General features: G+C 39.8%; 1 protein-coding gene across 2 annotated transcripts in view; it reads left to right on the top strand.

The window, feature by feature from the left end:
- Window positions 1–16,643, top strand: part of LOC125364721 (cytosolic beta-glucosidase) — a 100,646-nt gene that overhangs the window by 48,015 nt on the left and 35,988 nt on the right. The window contains exon 5 of one of the 2 annotated variants that reach the window (XM_048364366.1): window positions 13,371–14,336. The exons of the other annotated variant lie outside the window; for it this stretch is intronic. Within the exon in view, the coding sequence (XP_048220323.1) occupies window positions 13,371–13,495 (125 nt within the window). The 3' untranslated portion in view covers window positions 13,496–14,336. Of the gene's footprint in view, window positions 1–13,370; window positions 14,337–16,643 lie in introns of those variants that run through there. 2 annotated transcript variants of the gene reach the window in all.

Below are 16,643 nucleotides of genomic sequence, written 5' to 3'. Positions count from 1 at the left end.
TTATATTTTTTAGACTAGTCAACCCATCACCTCACTCATGTAACTTTTTTGAATATTGCTTGGAACATTTTTACCTCCTCATTTTTCCCTTTTCCCTATAAAAGAGCTTCATAACAGCAGCAAGATCCAATGGAAAGTAGGACTTTAATTTGTTTTCTTAGTCATAAAATCCTTACTTATGCCTTATTCTGTTTGAGGGGTCTGTGAATTATTTTTTTCTAAAAATATTCAGCATTATTCTGGAAATAGTTACAAGGATTTCTGGAAATCAATGCAAAGGGGCCTCTTTGTAAAATCTGAAATATATGGAGTAGATTCTGTCCTGAGGTCTAAAAATTATTGGGAAAGGGCCATTGGATCCCTCCAATTGGATCCTTGCAAGGCAATTCTTTTGTATTACACACAACATAGATTCTTCTCTTGAGTGGGAATTCACCTTCTGATGAAGGAGGGCTATTTTTAATTTTCTGAGATTTCTCTCCAGCTCTTCCTGCAAATGGGTCCTGTTCCGTGTCAGCCCACTGAGATTCCCAGGTCTCCTGCTCAAGGGCTGGTGGGCTATCAAGCAGATTTATGGATGGATACAGGGAGCACAAATGACTTCTCTACAATTGGTCTGTGTATACTTTGGAAAAGAGACAAAAATAGAAGTTGGTCCTTTTTCACTTCCAGTGTGGTACTCTATTTATTGCTAATCATGGGAGGGCATGTTACTGCTATTGGAAGTAGCTTTAAGTACTTTATACAGTCTCATGCTACAGTTATTAAGTGCATATTGGACCTAAGGATTGTTTAATACAGGAGCAACTGTATTCCTCATCAGAATCATTGATTGTTCTTAACATCTATGTTCTCTTCTGAATATGTTCCGTGCTGAAATTTGGATGGTAGAGTCGAACTAAATGGAAAATATCAGAAGGTCAGGTGGAAAATGTGAGATTTAGGTTTTAGCGGAAAAGAAAGAATATAGCACTGATAGGATCCCATTTTTCATGTTGAATTTCTATTGTGTCTTTAAATAATTTACCTGGGAAAGAACAGAGTATTACCAAATCATGATGGGCTCCTTAGGATTTTTTGGCCTTTTGAGAGTGCAAAATGATACACATTCAGGTAGTCATGGAATCGAGAATTTAAAGTTGTGCTCTTTTTCTGGGCTAGTGGCTGGACAGCAATGGAGAGCTACCTGCGCAATCCTGAGCTGTACAATCCTGAGCGTGAACAACAAAGATCTGCTCTGGTCAGCTGCCATCGAGCAGTGGGTGGGAGGTACTAAATGTGTATTGGGCCTAATGATAGAGAAACTGTATTACTCATCTAGATCATTGACTATTCTGTATCCTCTCCTGAAAAGTAAAACACACTTTCATGTTTATTGCCACAAATGACATTTTGCTTTTCTTTAAAAAAAAAGTATGACCTTTTAATATGTTCGGAAATCTGCACAGTGACAAAAATCTGTAAGCGGGGGTACTTATTATTCTAGGTAGAGTGGCAGATGTATTTTATATGTTCTAGTATGGACACTGCTGCTTTTTTCTATGGCAGAACTTTATTCTAGTAACAATTCCCCTTCTAGGAGCTATCCACTTCACTCACCCTCATCTACATGGCTACAACAGTCAGGATAAAATGTAGCACTTGTCAACAGATAATTGATTGGTCCAGATGTAGATACATAGCATGAACTCAGTCAATCTGGGCTCTTTCTGAAATTTAGAACTTGGACAAAGTAATCCATCTCTTAGATCGTGGTGGTGGTGGGAAACAACTGTATGGGCCATTGCTCATTTTGTACTGCCACGTAAGGATAGAAATCTTAAGACGGGAGGCTCCTGGGTGTTAAGGGAGAATTTTCTGATGGTGTTTGGGCCTCTGACTTGAGTTGTTCCTGAAATCTAGCTATATGGATGTGTGTTAGAGGCATATTACTTATAAAATTTTTAATAAGTTATTTTTTTCTGTCATTTAAAGCAAAAGACTATTGGGAACTGACTTCTCAAAAGGCTGTCATTTGCTTAAAACACAAAGTTACTCAGGGATATTTGGAACAGAATGTATATTTGGACAGAATGTATATTATCAAAATTATTATTGATTATTTTGGCATTTGATGTGATATGTGAGTTCAAGAATTTTTATGCTTGCTAGGCAAGCACTCTACTGTTTTAGCCATGCCCCATTCCTTTTGTTTTCTTTCACTTTGGGGTTTTAGATTGAGTCTTGGCTAGCTTTCCCTGGGCTGGACTGGAACCTTTGTACTCCTGTCTTTACCTAGGAAGTAGTTGAAAGTACAGACATGTGGCTTCAAGCTCACTTACTGAGTTCAGCACTCTCTAAGGCAAAGTGCCATTTTTTTTTAATTACACAGAACTTTGTTTTTACATTTTATGCCCGGATCTTGAATAGATTCTCTGCAAGTGGCTTACACTGTCTGTCTCTGAAAGGACCAGCAGTTTCTATGACCTTGGGATGAAGCTCAGATAACCTATATCCTACTTCTCATCCAAAAAGCCAATCTGAAATTACTAATCTATTTCCTGAGACTCCTTAAAGGTAGCACTGATGATCTTAGTTGGCAAGAAATTTGCTAGTGAGAAGCATCCTGTGAGCGATTAAAAATAATAACAGGCCAAGGAAGACATTTGCAAGAAACCCTGCAGGTGGAGAGCTCACCAAAACCTAGGGTGTCAGATGGATGATGGCTTTGTGATTCCCAGGAACAAATTCTTCCCTCCAATATCATGCATGTGGACAGGCACCTAATGACACTAGAGTCGGATCAATGGTGTCTGCCTGGAGGGCTTACTAATCTCTTCAGGTAAAACCCCACAGCAATTAATGGAGCAGTGAAAAGAGAAGCTAATGTTTCTGTTTCCTTTTGGGAAAGTATTAACAAGAAAAGGAGAGAGGTTAAAAAAGCCACTTTATTAAACAGAGTGATCAGCTAATGCTTTAAAAATCATTGTATTGTTTAATTTTATTTATACATCTTTAAATAGGTCATATTTTAATTTAAATAAATAAAGTAATGCCCAAGAAAAAACCCTCTTTAACTAATATGTAAGTAGGCTGGCATGCTGTACAAATTACTCAGTGAAGGACCTGAGTCAAATTATCTAACTCCTGGTTTCTGTATAAATGGGGGAATATTGCATGTCTTCATAGAGATGCTATAAAGATTCCATCGAATTAGTGATTGTTTCCACCTCCCACCATCCATTTCCTGGCACATAAGTCAGTCCGATGGTAATGTCTACTGTAAAAAAAATGTGCACACTTAAAAATATATCAACTGCTTCCCAGTTGTTTTCCTGGCTATTTCAAAAAATACTAGTCCAAGGGTTTTTATGTGTGTTTGTTTTCTATTCTTTGAATAGCAGAGTAGTTCACCTGGTCTGCATGTTTTTTTGGATGCTTTTGGGAGGGACATACTTCTAGCTAATGAGTTGCTGGCCCCTTCTGTCTGAACTGTGTGAAGGCAAAAAGTATGTACTCCATTCATCATTTCCATCTGAGAAGGGACTAGATTAGGTGAAACATCAAATTGTTGGCAGCAGAAGCAGCCGTCCAGCAAGGGAGAATGGCTAGGCCATTTGAATTTTTGTATACTTTTGGATTCAGTGTTCGGCACACAGCCAAACCTTTCTTACCACATATGAATCTTCAGGGCATTCATAAAACTAACATTGATGCTGGACTACAGGCCTAGCAGTTGGTCTTGACTTCATACATATACACCTTGCAGGCCAGGTGAGGAAGATCAGGAAGCGAGGGTAGGTTTGTCCTAAGAAAAAGATCCCACCAACTACATAAGCCCCCCCGGAAAGTGGTTCCTGTCTGTGCCCATACGCAGCCTGTGTCTGCCTTCAGATGTATCTTTGTGGTCTTTCCTCCACTTGGAATTCTGGGCTCTCATTACTTTGTGTCTGGTCCAGTTCTGTTATTGGAAGGAGATCAACAAGCTTGAAGTCAAGGCATGAATTTGCCATTTGGCTATGTTGCTCAGGATCTCAATAATTTTGGGAGAATTCTTAAGTGGGTAAAGCTGCAGTAATCTACTCTCTAAAATGGGAGTAGTGAGAGCATCTCTTTCCTAAAGAGTGGCAGAAAATGAACAAGGTCTTCTATTTTACTAATGAATGCAAGATATATATATATATATGTATGTGTGTGCATGTGTGTGTGTAAGAATGAAAGATATATATGTTTTTGATTCATTAGGAATACAACTTTCATACACACATGAGGCCTATGAAATCTCTAAGGGCTTAAGTCTATTTTTCATAATTATATCTTCAGCCCCAAGCCTCAAGCCTATTAGATAGTACTGTTGTACACATGTTTGTTGAATTTGCTTGTGTCTATTAGAAAAGGCATAGCCCACAGATAATGAGAAATAAATGATGAAATGATTGGAAACTATATTTTCTTTCCCTAAAGAAATATAGCCTGCACAGGAAAAAAAAAAAAAACAAAAACAACAAAAAACAAAAAACCTGCAGCCTCCTGGAAAGTTTCTGAGCCAGCCCAACTTTCCAGTTAGATCCATGCCTGAGTTAGCACAGCGGTAGATGATTGCAGAGAAGGTTTGTTAATGACCAGCTTTAGGCTTTTAATGACAAAACCCCTCAGCAAGATGTCATCGAAGTTATTGAAGACTTCACTGCAAGTGTTGAAGCTGATACATTGTAGCAAGAAGGTTATAAATCTTGCAGCTTGGATATACCACCAAGACAAGATGCTGAGCACAGAGCCCCCTGCTGTTGTCTGTCAGCTTCCTCCCCCCTGTTCCCCTTCCTCTTCCCATAGACTCCCTGGCGAGGAGAACTATATCCATTTCCCAAAGTAGAGCAGACCTGGCAGCCACCTGCCTATGCCAATTTCGGATCACAGAGGCCCATTTAACTGGACAAAATGTGTTAAGCACCTGTGTTTCTCTAAATGTGCAGAAAAACATCCCAAGGATTAAGGAAAGATCTCAAAAGTTAATACATCGACCTTTCAGAAACACTAACCAATTAAAAATCCATTGTAAGCACAGAAAAGAGACCCGAATACCTGAATACAGATTCTCATCAGCAGATCTATTGTTTCCTTTCGATGCCTTGGCCCTGATGAGCAGGTCATCACATAGTTCACCTGTTGGATCTAAAAATCATGTGGGTGACTTTGGGCTAGTGATGGATACGGGGTTAACTTGGTCACCATGGCAAAGCTGTTTCCAGCTGCTAAGGACGGTCGCCAGCCAAGAGTAGCCTGGTCAGAACACAGAGGAAAGAACAAGAAATGAAGGCTGGGCCTAACATTTGCTAGGGGGTGCTAATGCATGGAACTGTGGAGAATTGTTATCTTTCCTTAAACTGACAAACGATTTAAAATATATTTAGTGACTATAGTATCTTGTATTTGAGATATGTGAACCATTTGGAATGACTAAGCTGAACTCAATTAAGGACTGTATTGCCCATCAATTTTTGTTGTTGTAGTGAGAACACTTAAAATCTACTCTGTTTGCTGGGTGTTACTGACTCATGACCGCATGCATTTCTTTTGCATATAACCAGTAGTGGGATTGCCAGATCCTATGGCTCTTTTATCCATTTAATGTGAAAAGTCATGGATAAAGATTGTAGTATTTGTGTCTCACAAACTACATACCAAAGCCATATGAACTCAGCCAGAATTAGTGTCAGCATTAGTGGAGATATGCCCTTTTACTGTCTTTTATTTCTTTCCCCTTACTTCCATCCAGTGGCATGTTTAACCTTGGTCTTTCATTCTGTCTGTGAAGCAAGGCAGAGTAGGAGCCATATCATTGGATGGTCTTCAGGTCTTGAGTCCATTGTGGGATTTTTATTTTTAATGAAGAGATAGATTGCCTTGAGTATTATGAAAATGAGTTCCAAGCCAGGTGGCCCAAGCAAATCCTAGCTACTCAGGAGGCTAAGACTTGAAGATCACAATTTGAAGCCAGCCATGGGAAAGAAAGTCCATGAGCCTCTTATCGCCCCCAAAAACTAGAAGTGGAGCATTGACTCAAGTGGTAGAATGTGAGCCTTGAGCACAAAAGCTTCAGGTGAATGCCCAGGCTTCTGGGTTCAAGTCCCAGGAGCAACACACACACACACACACACACACACACACACACACACACACACACACACACACATCAACCAGATTCCATGTACTTGTTTTTATTTTATGCCTGGGTAATTTTTTGCTCCTTGGTTTCATCTGAGTTTGAGATTACAGTCCACATACATATTCCACATTTTAAGCATTGTGTAAATGTTCTTAATGTGTGTGAGCCTCATTGAATCACATGAATTTTAGGATCCGACCAGTTCTAGAATTTTCTGGTTCTCTTTCTGGAATGGTTTGTCCTGTAGCACACTTTATTATTAGATAATTCCTTATGCTATAAAAATAAGTTCAATGAATTGTAATTAATGGTCTTAAAAAAACACATCTCGGGTTGGGGATATAGCCTAGTGGCAAGAGTGCCTGCCTCGGAAACACGAGGCCCTAGGTTCGATTCCCCAGCACCACATATACAGAAAACGGCCAGAAGCGGCGCTGTGGCTCAAGTGGCAGAGTGCTAGCCTTGAGCAGGAAGAAGCCAGGGACAGTGCTCAGGCCCTGAGTCCAAGGCCCAGGACTGGCCAAAAAAAAAAAAAAAGAAAAAAAAAACAAAAAAAAACACATCTCTTCATTCTTTGTATCCATACACTTAATTTGAATCTTAATGCCTCTCTTTTATGAGCATGAAATTAGACATTGCTTTTCCAGTGTACAATTTCCATGTGTTTTGATGGAGGTTCCAGGTAACATTTCTTTCTTTCTTTTTTTTTTTTTTGCCAGTCCTGGGCCTTGGACTCAGGGCCTGAGCACTGTCCCTGGCTTCTTCCCGCTCAAGGCTAGCACTCTGCCACTTGAGCCACAGCGCCGCTTCTGGCCGTTTTCTGTATATGTGGTGCTGGGGAATCGAACCTAGGGCCTCGTGTATCCGAGGCAGGCACTCTTGCCACTAGGCTATATCCCCAGCCCCCAGGTAACATTTCTTGATCTTCAATCTTTGTTTCCTCATCTGTTTACTCCTTCTGAAAAGGAAACACACTCTGAAAACACAGAGTCAGAAGGACACTGTGTAGAGCTAACTTTTACAATGTTACTGTGCTGGATGTAGAATTGCACACAGGAAATCAGATGAACAAATCCACTCAAATCCAGAGTCTGAAATCCCTACCTGAACAACTCCATGGGAGCTACACCCTCCCATGGTGACATCCATTTAAACACCATTATGGTGAACACCCCAAGTTCACCAAGTTCTAAGACAGGTAAGTATGATTCTCCCCCCACCCAAACTTTGCCAACAATGCATATTTTAATTCTGTTAGGCCATGTAGTAAGTTTAACTTTCCTTCAATTTAACATGACCATGAAACTTTTTTTCTTTTTTTTGGCCAGTCCTGGGCCTTGAACTCAGGGCCTGAGCACTGTCCCTGGCTTCCTTTTGCTCAAGGCTAGCACTCTGCCACTTGAGCCACAGCGCCACTTCTGGCCATTTTCTGTATATGTGGTGCTGGGGAATTGAACCCAGGGCCTCATGTATACGAGGCAAGCTCTCTTGCCACTAGGCCATATCCCCAGCCCACCATGAAACTTTTGTTCTTGAGCAAGATCCAGAATTAGAAAGCAGAATCAAGCTGCAGCATTTTCAAAATTACCGTCCAACTATGATTTTGGGTATAGACTTCACATGGAGAAGTATGCTTTTTCTCTTCTGACTCCTGAGCATAGTTTCTTCCAGACAGGGCTGCTTTTTAACCTCAAGTTACTGTATAGGTAGCATTTTGTTCAATTCAATGAACAATCAGCCTGGTGCTGGAGATGAAAATAGTCTCTTTCCGAATAGAAATTCATTCTTCGGGTTTATCTGGCAATGCTCTGAGCAGGGATGGCGGAGGATGTCCATCACTTGGAACGGGGTCCTGTCCTCCACAGAAAAGTCTCCTATGTGTGGAAAAGATTGGGTGATGAGTCAGCATCTGAGCCTGGGATTATTTGATGTCATTCTGAAGTCTAGCAGCATTTTCCCTCTTGTTTGGGAAAGTCATTCTTGGAGTCACTGCTTCTGCTTTAGAGATGAATAAAACCATGTGGGTGGAGGAAGAAAAAACATTTAAAACTTGAAGAATTTTAACTGCTGCAGTGAGTGGAAGGTACAGAAAAAGTCTTAAAGATATGAGGTAAAACATTAAGGAGCTACTGGGAATTACTAAGTACATGATAGGAGGAAGATAGGAAGAGGAATACATTAGACATTCTGATAAGCTAAATTCTTCTTCATCCTGAAAACTGTAATTCATTATCTTTCACCCCAAAGCTTAATTTTTAAATAACCATATTTTTAAAGTACTAATCCAATGAAATGTATCTCATAGCTAAAAATAATCTCTTATGAAAGAATGAGATCACCACATTAAAGATGAATAATAAGTTTATCTTCAATACTCAAGTTTTATTTTTTTCTTTTTACCACTCCTGGGGCTTGAACTCAGGGCGCTGGGCATTGTTCCTTAACTTCTTTTGCTCAAGACCACAGCACCACTTCGAGCCTTTTCTGTTTATGTGGTACTGAGGAATGGAACCCAGGGGCTTCATGAATGCTAGGAAAGCACTCTACAACTAAGCCACATTCCAAGCCCTAGTAGAGCCTTTTAATTGGCCTACGGGGTCTTGCTGGAGTAATCTGTTTAAACATTTTCTCCCTGATCTTTTGTCATCAGTTTGTCTTTTATTTAACTATACTTCCAAAAATATTTGCTGGCCCAACTTTGCTATCTTCCTGAATATATGGTAGCAATGTTGAGAATGGCTCAAAAATGGTTGGCTATACATTTTGTACTGACTGGCAGAAAATACTTTTTTATATCAATGATTTGCTTATTTGACACAGTAAAAGAGCCTGTCCTTTGAAATGAGATTTGTGTTCCAAACCTAGCTTTGTTGTAGTGATTCATGCTTCTAGTCCCAGTATCTAAGAGGCAGAGATAAAGAGGATTACAGCTTAAGTTTAGCCCACAGAAAATGTTAGCAAGACTTCATCCCATCCAATAAGTCAAATATGTTGGTACTGTGGCCCCTAGTAACTGTACTCCCAGACTGGCTCCAGGAAAAAAGTATGACACCTTATCAGGAAAAAAGAATTTATATATATATATATATATATATATATTTATTATCAAACTGAATTACAGAGAGGTTACAGTTTTATACATTAGGCATTGGATACATTTCTTGTACTGTTCGTTACCTCATTAAAGCAAAAAGACCTGGGAGCTTGGCCCAAGCAGTAGAACATCTCTAGCAATCATGAGATCCTGATTTCCAACCCCATTGCCAAAGAAATACAACCATGAACAAAGCAGTAACTGGCTTTGATACCCTTCCATGTTGTGGACCTTGAACAAATTATTCTACTAGCAATATGATTAAAACACCTGAACAGTTATGTTTGGTGTGGATTAATGACTGACTTCATCTCCTAGAGAAATGTCTAACACAGAATTACTCCAAATGATAATTTTGCAGTGAAGTCTTTGTTACCCAGCATCGATTAGCTAGGATTTTAGAAAAACTGTGACTTCCTGCATAGTCATCAAGCACTGATAATTTATGCTCCTCCTGATGACCCCGAAATGCATTCTGAATAATTAGAGAAAGATTAAATTATAATCAGTTTAGTTTCAGCGATAAGTGTATTTTAATTTATTCTCATTTAAAAAACTTTATAATCCTCCTGCATGTGGTAACAATTAACAAAAAATATTTGATTAGCTAGAGCACTCCATTTCCTGACTTTTTGATGAGTAAGAGTTTATTGTATATTCTTGGAATCCTAAGTCTATCCTATGGATAAACAGCCAAAGGACTGGATAGACTCACATCCCCTTAGTGTTCTATCCATTATCAGAGTCATTTGATCAACTTATTGCCTGTAGGAAATTCTGAAATTAAAAGGGTAACAGCTCCATAACTCAGGTAATGGATAAGTTTATTTTTGGACAGTGTCACCCCTTCCTTCACTCTCTTCCAGTTTTTCCCCTCCAAATTAATATTTTTTATTTGTTTTTTGTGCCAGTCTTGGAACTTGAACACGGGGCCTGGAGCTGTCCCTGAGCTTTCATGCTCAAGATTAGCGCTCTATCGCTTAAGTCACAGCTCCACTTAAAGGCTTTTTGGTGGCAAGCTGGGGATGTCTTTGAATTATGTTCCTCAGATCTTAGCATTATGAATAGCTAGGATTACAGGTATAAAGTACTGGTGTCTGGCTGCAGAATTAATCTTAAAATATTGTTATTATTATTTTATTTATTTATTTCACTGGTCCTGGGCCTTGACCTCAGGGCCTGGGCACTGTCCCTGAGCCTCTTTGTGCTCAAGGCCAATGCTCTAACACTTGAGCCACAGCACCACTTGTGGCTTTTTTCTGAGTAGTTCATTGGAGATAAGAGTCTCATGGACTTTTTTGCCCAGGCTGGCTTCAAACCACAATCCTCAGATCTCAGCCTCCTGAGTAGCTAGGATTAAAGGCATAAGCCAACAGTGCCTGGCTAAATATTCTTGAACAGCAGTCTTAAAGTCTATTAAAGATGGTCTTTGTGTATTACTTTCAGTACTAGTCTTCCTACTGATCCTCCCTTGTGATGGCTTTGTATTCTGTACAACCTTCCTGGTGGAAGTTTACATGTGTTTAGTCATTTTTGTGGATTTTTTGGTTGACTTTCCCTCAGATTTTCCACTTATCTCTCCCTCACCCCACCGTGATGTTATATGTTGCTTTAAATGATGATGTAGCACCAGATTTGGATAAAACCAAAGTCTCTTGAAAGCTCTATCAATTTTGTGGGAGCTACTTGCTCGCCTATGTAATCCTATCTACTCAGGAGCCTGAGATCCTATATTCCAGGTTTGATGCCAGCTTGCACAAACACATCCTTGAGACTTTTATCTCCAATTGGCCAGCAAAACTCTAGAAGTGAAAGTGTGGCTCAAGGGGTAGAATACCAGCCTTGAACAAAAAAAGCCAAGTGAGAAGGTGAGTCCCCCAGTTAAAGCCCATACACACACACACACACACACACACACACACACACACACACACAAATTTTGACTCATTATTTCTTTGCAATTCCAGTTATGGTTTGCTGTCAGCAAGCAGGTTGAATTTTGAAGTTCAGAGGATTAGCAAACACTTGCCACCCATCCATCCATTTTTGCCTCCCTGTGGAGTTGCCCTTTATTTATTTTCATACCCATCTTGCAGCTTGAACTCAGGGCAGAGTATTGTCTCTAAGCTTTTTTTTTGCTCAAGGCTAGCACGCTACCATGTGAACCACAACCCCACTTCCAGCTTTTTGGTGGTAAATTGGAGATAAGCGTGGTACAGACTTTTCTGCCCAGGCTAACTTCCAACGGCTATCCTCAGGTCTCAGCCTCCAGAGTAGCTAGGATTACAGGCATAAGCCCCCAGTGCCTGGTTTGTGTTGCCTTTTAAACCTCTGCCCTTTGCTGAAATCCCTTTGTGTAACCCGGCAGCTTTATCTTCCATAGTATCCTTCGTACCCTCGCTGACATCTGTGATATATAGTAAAGAAGAGTATCATGGTTTCTTTAGTAAGGGAGTAAGCTCAAAGGGGGGAAAAAAGAGGCAAGAGGAGTCTATTTTGCTCCTTCAGCTCCGACAACTCTTGGCCCTGCTGTGAAGCTCAGGGTGGGCTAGGGTGCTCTGGCAAAGTGTCACAGCCTTCCTCAGAGATGTATGAGAGAAAAATACTCAGTGAGAATGGGGGCTCTGCCAGGAAATTAGCATTCTTCTATAAAGTTTTGTCTTCTGACACCAAACCCACGGGATAAATCTCATTCGGGCATTTAGGTAAGTTGTCCATCACTGTGACAATGTATGATTTCTCCCTTAAGTGATTTTTCTGATTATATAGACATGTGTTCAAAGTTAGCCATTCTGTGGTGGTATTACCTATCACTATGTAGTAACAAGGGTCTAGCAACAGGACACTTAATTTTTGTCGAACTACTGAAAGCTGTTTTATTTTCTACAAACAGTACATTATAGGGCTGTGCTCTGAACCTTCTGGAAAACATGACTTTGGACTTTGGTATGTTTTAATGGTCAAGTGTGATGCTTTACCAAGTAAACTTATTCAAAAGAAATGCTCCATTTGCTTAAGGGTAGCTTAAGATCTCCTGTCAGATTACATAGTATGTCATTGTTTGTTCTTAGTTTATTCTAGTTACACAGAGTAAAAATGTGTATGTTTTATTGTTACCTTCCTATACCTATTTATAATGTATTTCAAGAAATCTTACCTCTCCTTGCCTGCCTTTGTCTCCCCACCAGTATCATCAGGTTTTATTGGTCTGTTTTCATAGTTGTAAATGCTCTATTACTATATTCAACCTCCTGGTCCTTGATAAAAGAAATAACCAGGTAGCAAGCCAGGAACAAGGAAAGGAAGGAAAGTATAGAGAATGCAAAAGCCCAACTATGTGGATGACATAAACAGGCCCCAAACATTCACCAATCATTCACAGTTGAGATCTCCATGGAGAACCTTGGGTTCCATGAAGGTATCTTTGGGGTCACTGTTAGTTTGCATGCTGGGCGAGGGAGAAAGCAGAGCGCCAGGGTACCTCCGTGTTTTTTATGATTGGTTTTATATGTACTAAGGATCCATAAATATTTTTTGTTTACAATGAAAATTCTTGATGACAAAAGAAAAAAATGGATGAATAATAAGGATCTCATTATCAGAAGGGCAGAAACATCGTAGGTCCTTGGTGGGGCGGGGGGGGGGGGGGCGGGAGAGAAAGCTTAAGTTCTCTTTTACTTAAGAAAAAAGGTTTTCTCAAGCACAGAGAAAAATGCAGTTACCCAGTGTTAATATTCTGCCACTTATATTTCATATTTAAAGAAGAAAATAGTATTGCTCCTCATAAGGCCTCTTTGTCCTCTTCCCATGTTCCTCCCCTTCTTCCCTCTCCCAGGGTAACCTTGATCTTGAAATGGACTCCGTGTTTTCGCTGTTTACACAAATGATGAGACACTACATACGTCTGTTGACTGTATTCTGTTCTTTTAGAGTTATTCATGTCAGTACTGTTACCGCTAATGAATTCTCTTTAGTGGATAGATAATGTTGTGACCTGTGAGAGGACCATGTGTGTTTATTCCTCCTCTGTTGATGAATTATTTGGAGGTCTTTCCAGTTTTTCTACTTTTATACACAATGCAGTGCTGAATACCCGTGAGTAATTCACACGCTTAAAGGCCTTTCTTGTAGGAGACTTTCTGATGCGGCACCATGCCAGCCCATGGGAGTCTCTGTTGTGCAAACAAACATGGGAGAATGAGGCTACTTTCCTCAAACTTCACATTTCCCAGGAAATGACTGCAGACAGCATATAAGTCTACAACGACTTTAGATCTACCCTGTATTTTTGTGCTGAGCAAATCTGACTTAATCACAAACAGAATTTCTACCTCTAGGAGTTTCTACAGCATGAACAACAGTATGATGCATGAGTTTGAGTGACTTAGCGTGCCCAACAGGTAGAAGATTAAACCCAATAAGATTTGCACCCGGGCTCTCCATGCAGATTTTCTGGCTGATAAGGCATGGGGAAATGATAACTTCCTAAGAGATAATATTGCAATTGGAGAAACAAGGAAGGTATATAAGACTTTAGTTTTCTTTTTTTTTCCCAGGTCACAGATGACTGTGGCAGGGCCATGTGGTACTGCATGAGAGAATTATGCACTGGTTTCTTCTGTTTTTGTTGCAATGTTGTATTACCCTCAAGCATGTATTACCCTCAAGCTTGCGGGTAATACATGCATATATTTTAGGAGGATTCTATCAGGTTTCCTCTGCTAGTAGAATTCGCTATGAAGGCAAGTTGCCTGGGAAGGTCTCTAGCTGTGGAGGAGAACTTTGAAGCTGTATCTGACTTTGAAGCTCTGGTGCTTCTGTAGGGACCTGGGCTGCAGATACCCATACACTGAAATGCTGTCATTCAGGTTCCTTCTGTCCACAGTGTGCAGCTTTGCAGAGAAATGTCCTCACAGCAGACACTGCTGTGTCTTCTCTATTGTTTATGGAAGTGTAATAGGGGACACATTCTAACTTGCTTTGGAAATATTGACGTCATCATTTGTTTTGCAAAGTCTTTGTAATTAGATGCAATGGGAGGCAGTCTCTAGTTGCCTAACTTTTCTTCTTGAGCTGTCCCATGTAACCATCAGTGATGCAGGTGGAGAGTTGAGGAGATATATTTCAAATCTGCAGGGCTGGGAATATGGCCTAGTGGTAGAGTGCATGCCTCGCATACCTGAAGCGCCCTGGGTTCGATTCCCAAGCACCACATATATAGATAAACGCCAGAAGTGGCGCTGTGGCTCAAGTGGCAGAGTGCTAGCCTTGAGCAAAAAGAAGCCAGGGACAGTGCTCAGGCCCTGAGTCCAAGGCCCAGGACTGGCAAAAAAAAAAAAAAAAAAATCAAATCTGCAGAGGATAAAATTGGCAAACGTCTGAAAGCTTGGTAAGGAAAGAGATAAAACTGTGTTTGTTGTTCCTTTTACTATGATTTGTTCCTTTTCAACCAACACATCTCTACTTAGATTTCACCTTCTTAGAAAGGAATTGTGGATGGTGTTTATTTCTAGTCAATTTCTAGTTATCCTATTTCATAGTATCTTGATCAGAAATTGTATATCTAGTGATTTCTTGATATTACTCAATAGATTGTAAATTCCATGAGTAAAAGTCTTGCTGCCTTGTTTGTTTTTGGCACACCAGGACACAGAATAATTCCTAGCACATATCACAAACATACATTTTGTTGATTTAATGAAAGTAGTGAAGATATTGTGAATGGCATGAAAGACAGTGACATGATCACATTCCTGGTTTAGAAATGAAATTAGGGTGGATACTTGGCAAGAAGTTCTTGAATGTGCTTCATGTATTAAAATTTGTTTAAAATTTTGCAACATTACAATGTGGTAGCATCAATCTCAGTTTACCCCTGGAATATGATCTTCAATCTGTGCCTCATTGAGCACTAATGATAACATTCAATTCTAAATAATAACCAGAAGATAATGTCTAGGACTGTCTCAGATGAGATCCAGCTAACAGGTAGGAGATGATAATGACTCTTTTGGTGCTGTTTCACTAGGTAGATCTGAGGTCTGATATATTAAGGTACTTTTCAGTTCAACATCAGGCAAAACTTTCCAATAGTTAGAGCTGGGTAAGGAACTGATGGTCCTCAGGTGATCATTAAGTAGCTGTCACTAGATGGAAGAAGATGCCAGACTCCCATTTGTCAAAGATGTTACAAGGATGTGTGGTTCATGGGGGAGCTTCAATCCACAATTGTTGCCCTCTCTACTGTTTATTGAGTACCCATACTGAGTACACACTTCGTTTCTATAGGAGATGAAAACATATATAAGGCTCAGCTGCTATTTGGATGTGCTTACCTCTGGATTCTAATTTCTGTGAATCCCAGGGTAGTTTAGCCAAGGTGCCGAGGAAATGATTCCAAATCCCATATCTAAGAGTCTGGAGGAATGATGGCTCACACCCTCGCCAACCACCTGGTAATACTTAGCCTATGTCCTGTAGGAAGAATGTGACAGAAGATACTCCACATTTCATTTTTGTCCCTACATCTAAGCTTTGGCTTGGCTTTGAGACAGGAGAGATTACAGCATATGTAAAGTTTCTTTGGTTCACTTCTCTTTTCTTCTTTAAAGTTAGTCTGATTTCTGAGCTTAAGATGATGTGTGTTAGTTTCATTTAGCGAAACTCAGTCAAGGTAAATATTTTTGCATTAGAATTGAACCTCTGTAATTCCCATTGATGACAGAAGCATGAATTATAAAGTAGAGACTTTATGGAATTAGACATAAGCACAGTTAATTCTTTAAAGTCCAAGCCTGCCCCAATCAATCATAAAGTGTTTGACTTGGAAACTTACTTCAGTTTGGTGGAGAACATTAATAAATAAACATCTGGATGGAACAAATTTGACGGGCGTAGATCTAAATATCACACTATAAGCCCAACATTCTGGTTTGAATTCTTTGGCTTATGTCAAAGGAATGACTTTGGCCTCTTCATGACTATGGTTGCTCTGCCGCTCACATGCTCCAAGAACAACTAAAATTTATGTAACATCCCCTACCATGTACAGATCCAAATAGATTCTCAGTGTTCTGAAGGATTATTGTGCTTCTGCAGGGCACTTAGCAAAGCATTGGTGAGCTGCATATTCCAATTTGCTCTTATACTTGTATTAATAAATATACAAAATACTTCAGTGGTATTTAAGCAATATTCTTTGGCTATGCAGTTTGAGAATCTAGTTATTTCTTGTACTGGGAAACATTTCTTTGTGTGTCTACTTTTCATTTGTTGACCCTGAAATGAATCCAATTGAAAATTATGCTCTTCAAATAGAGTTCTGATTCTTGTGTTATGAGGAGGGAATGGAGTGAAGATGGAGACAACATTCCCAAGCCATCAATTCTGCCAAGGCCTGAAGTG

Source organism: Perognathus longimembris, chromosome 16 (genome assembly GCF_023159225.1).
Source record: "Perognathus longimembris pacificus isolate PPM17 chromosome 16, ASM2315922v1, whole genome shotgun sequence".
In the NCBI taxonomy this organism is placed as follows: Eukaryota; Metazoa; Chordata; class Mammalia; order Rodentia; family Heteromyidae; genus Perognathus; species Perognathus longimembris.
The sequence above is the reverse complement of the archived record's forward strand: the minus strand, read 5'-3'. Positions and strand labels throughout refer to the sequence as shown.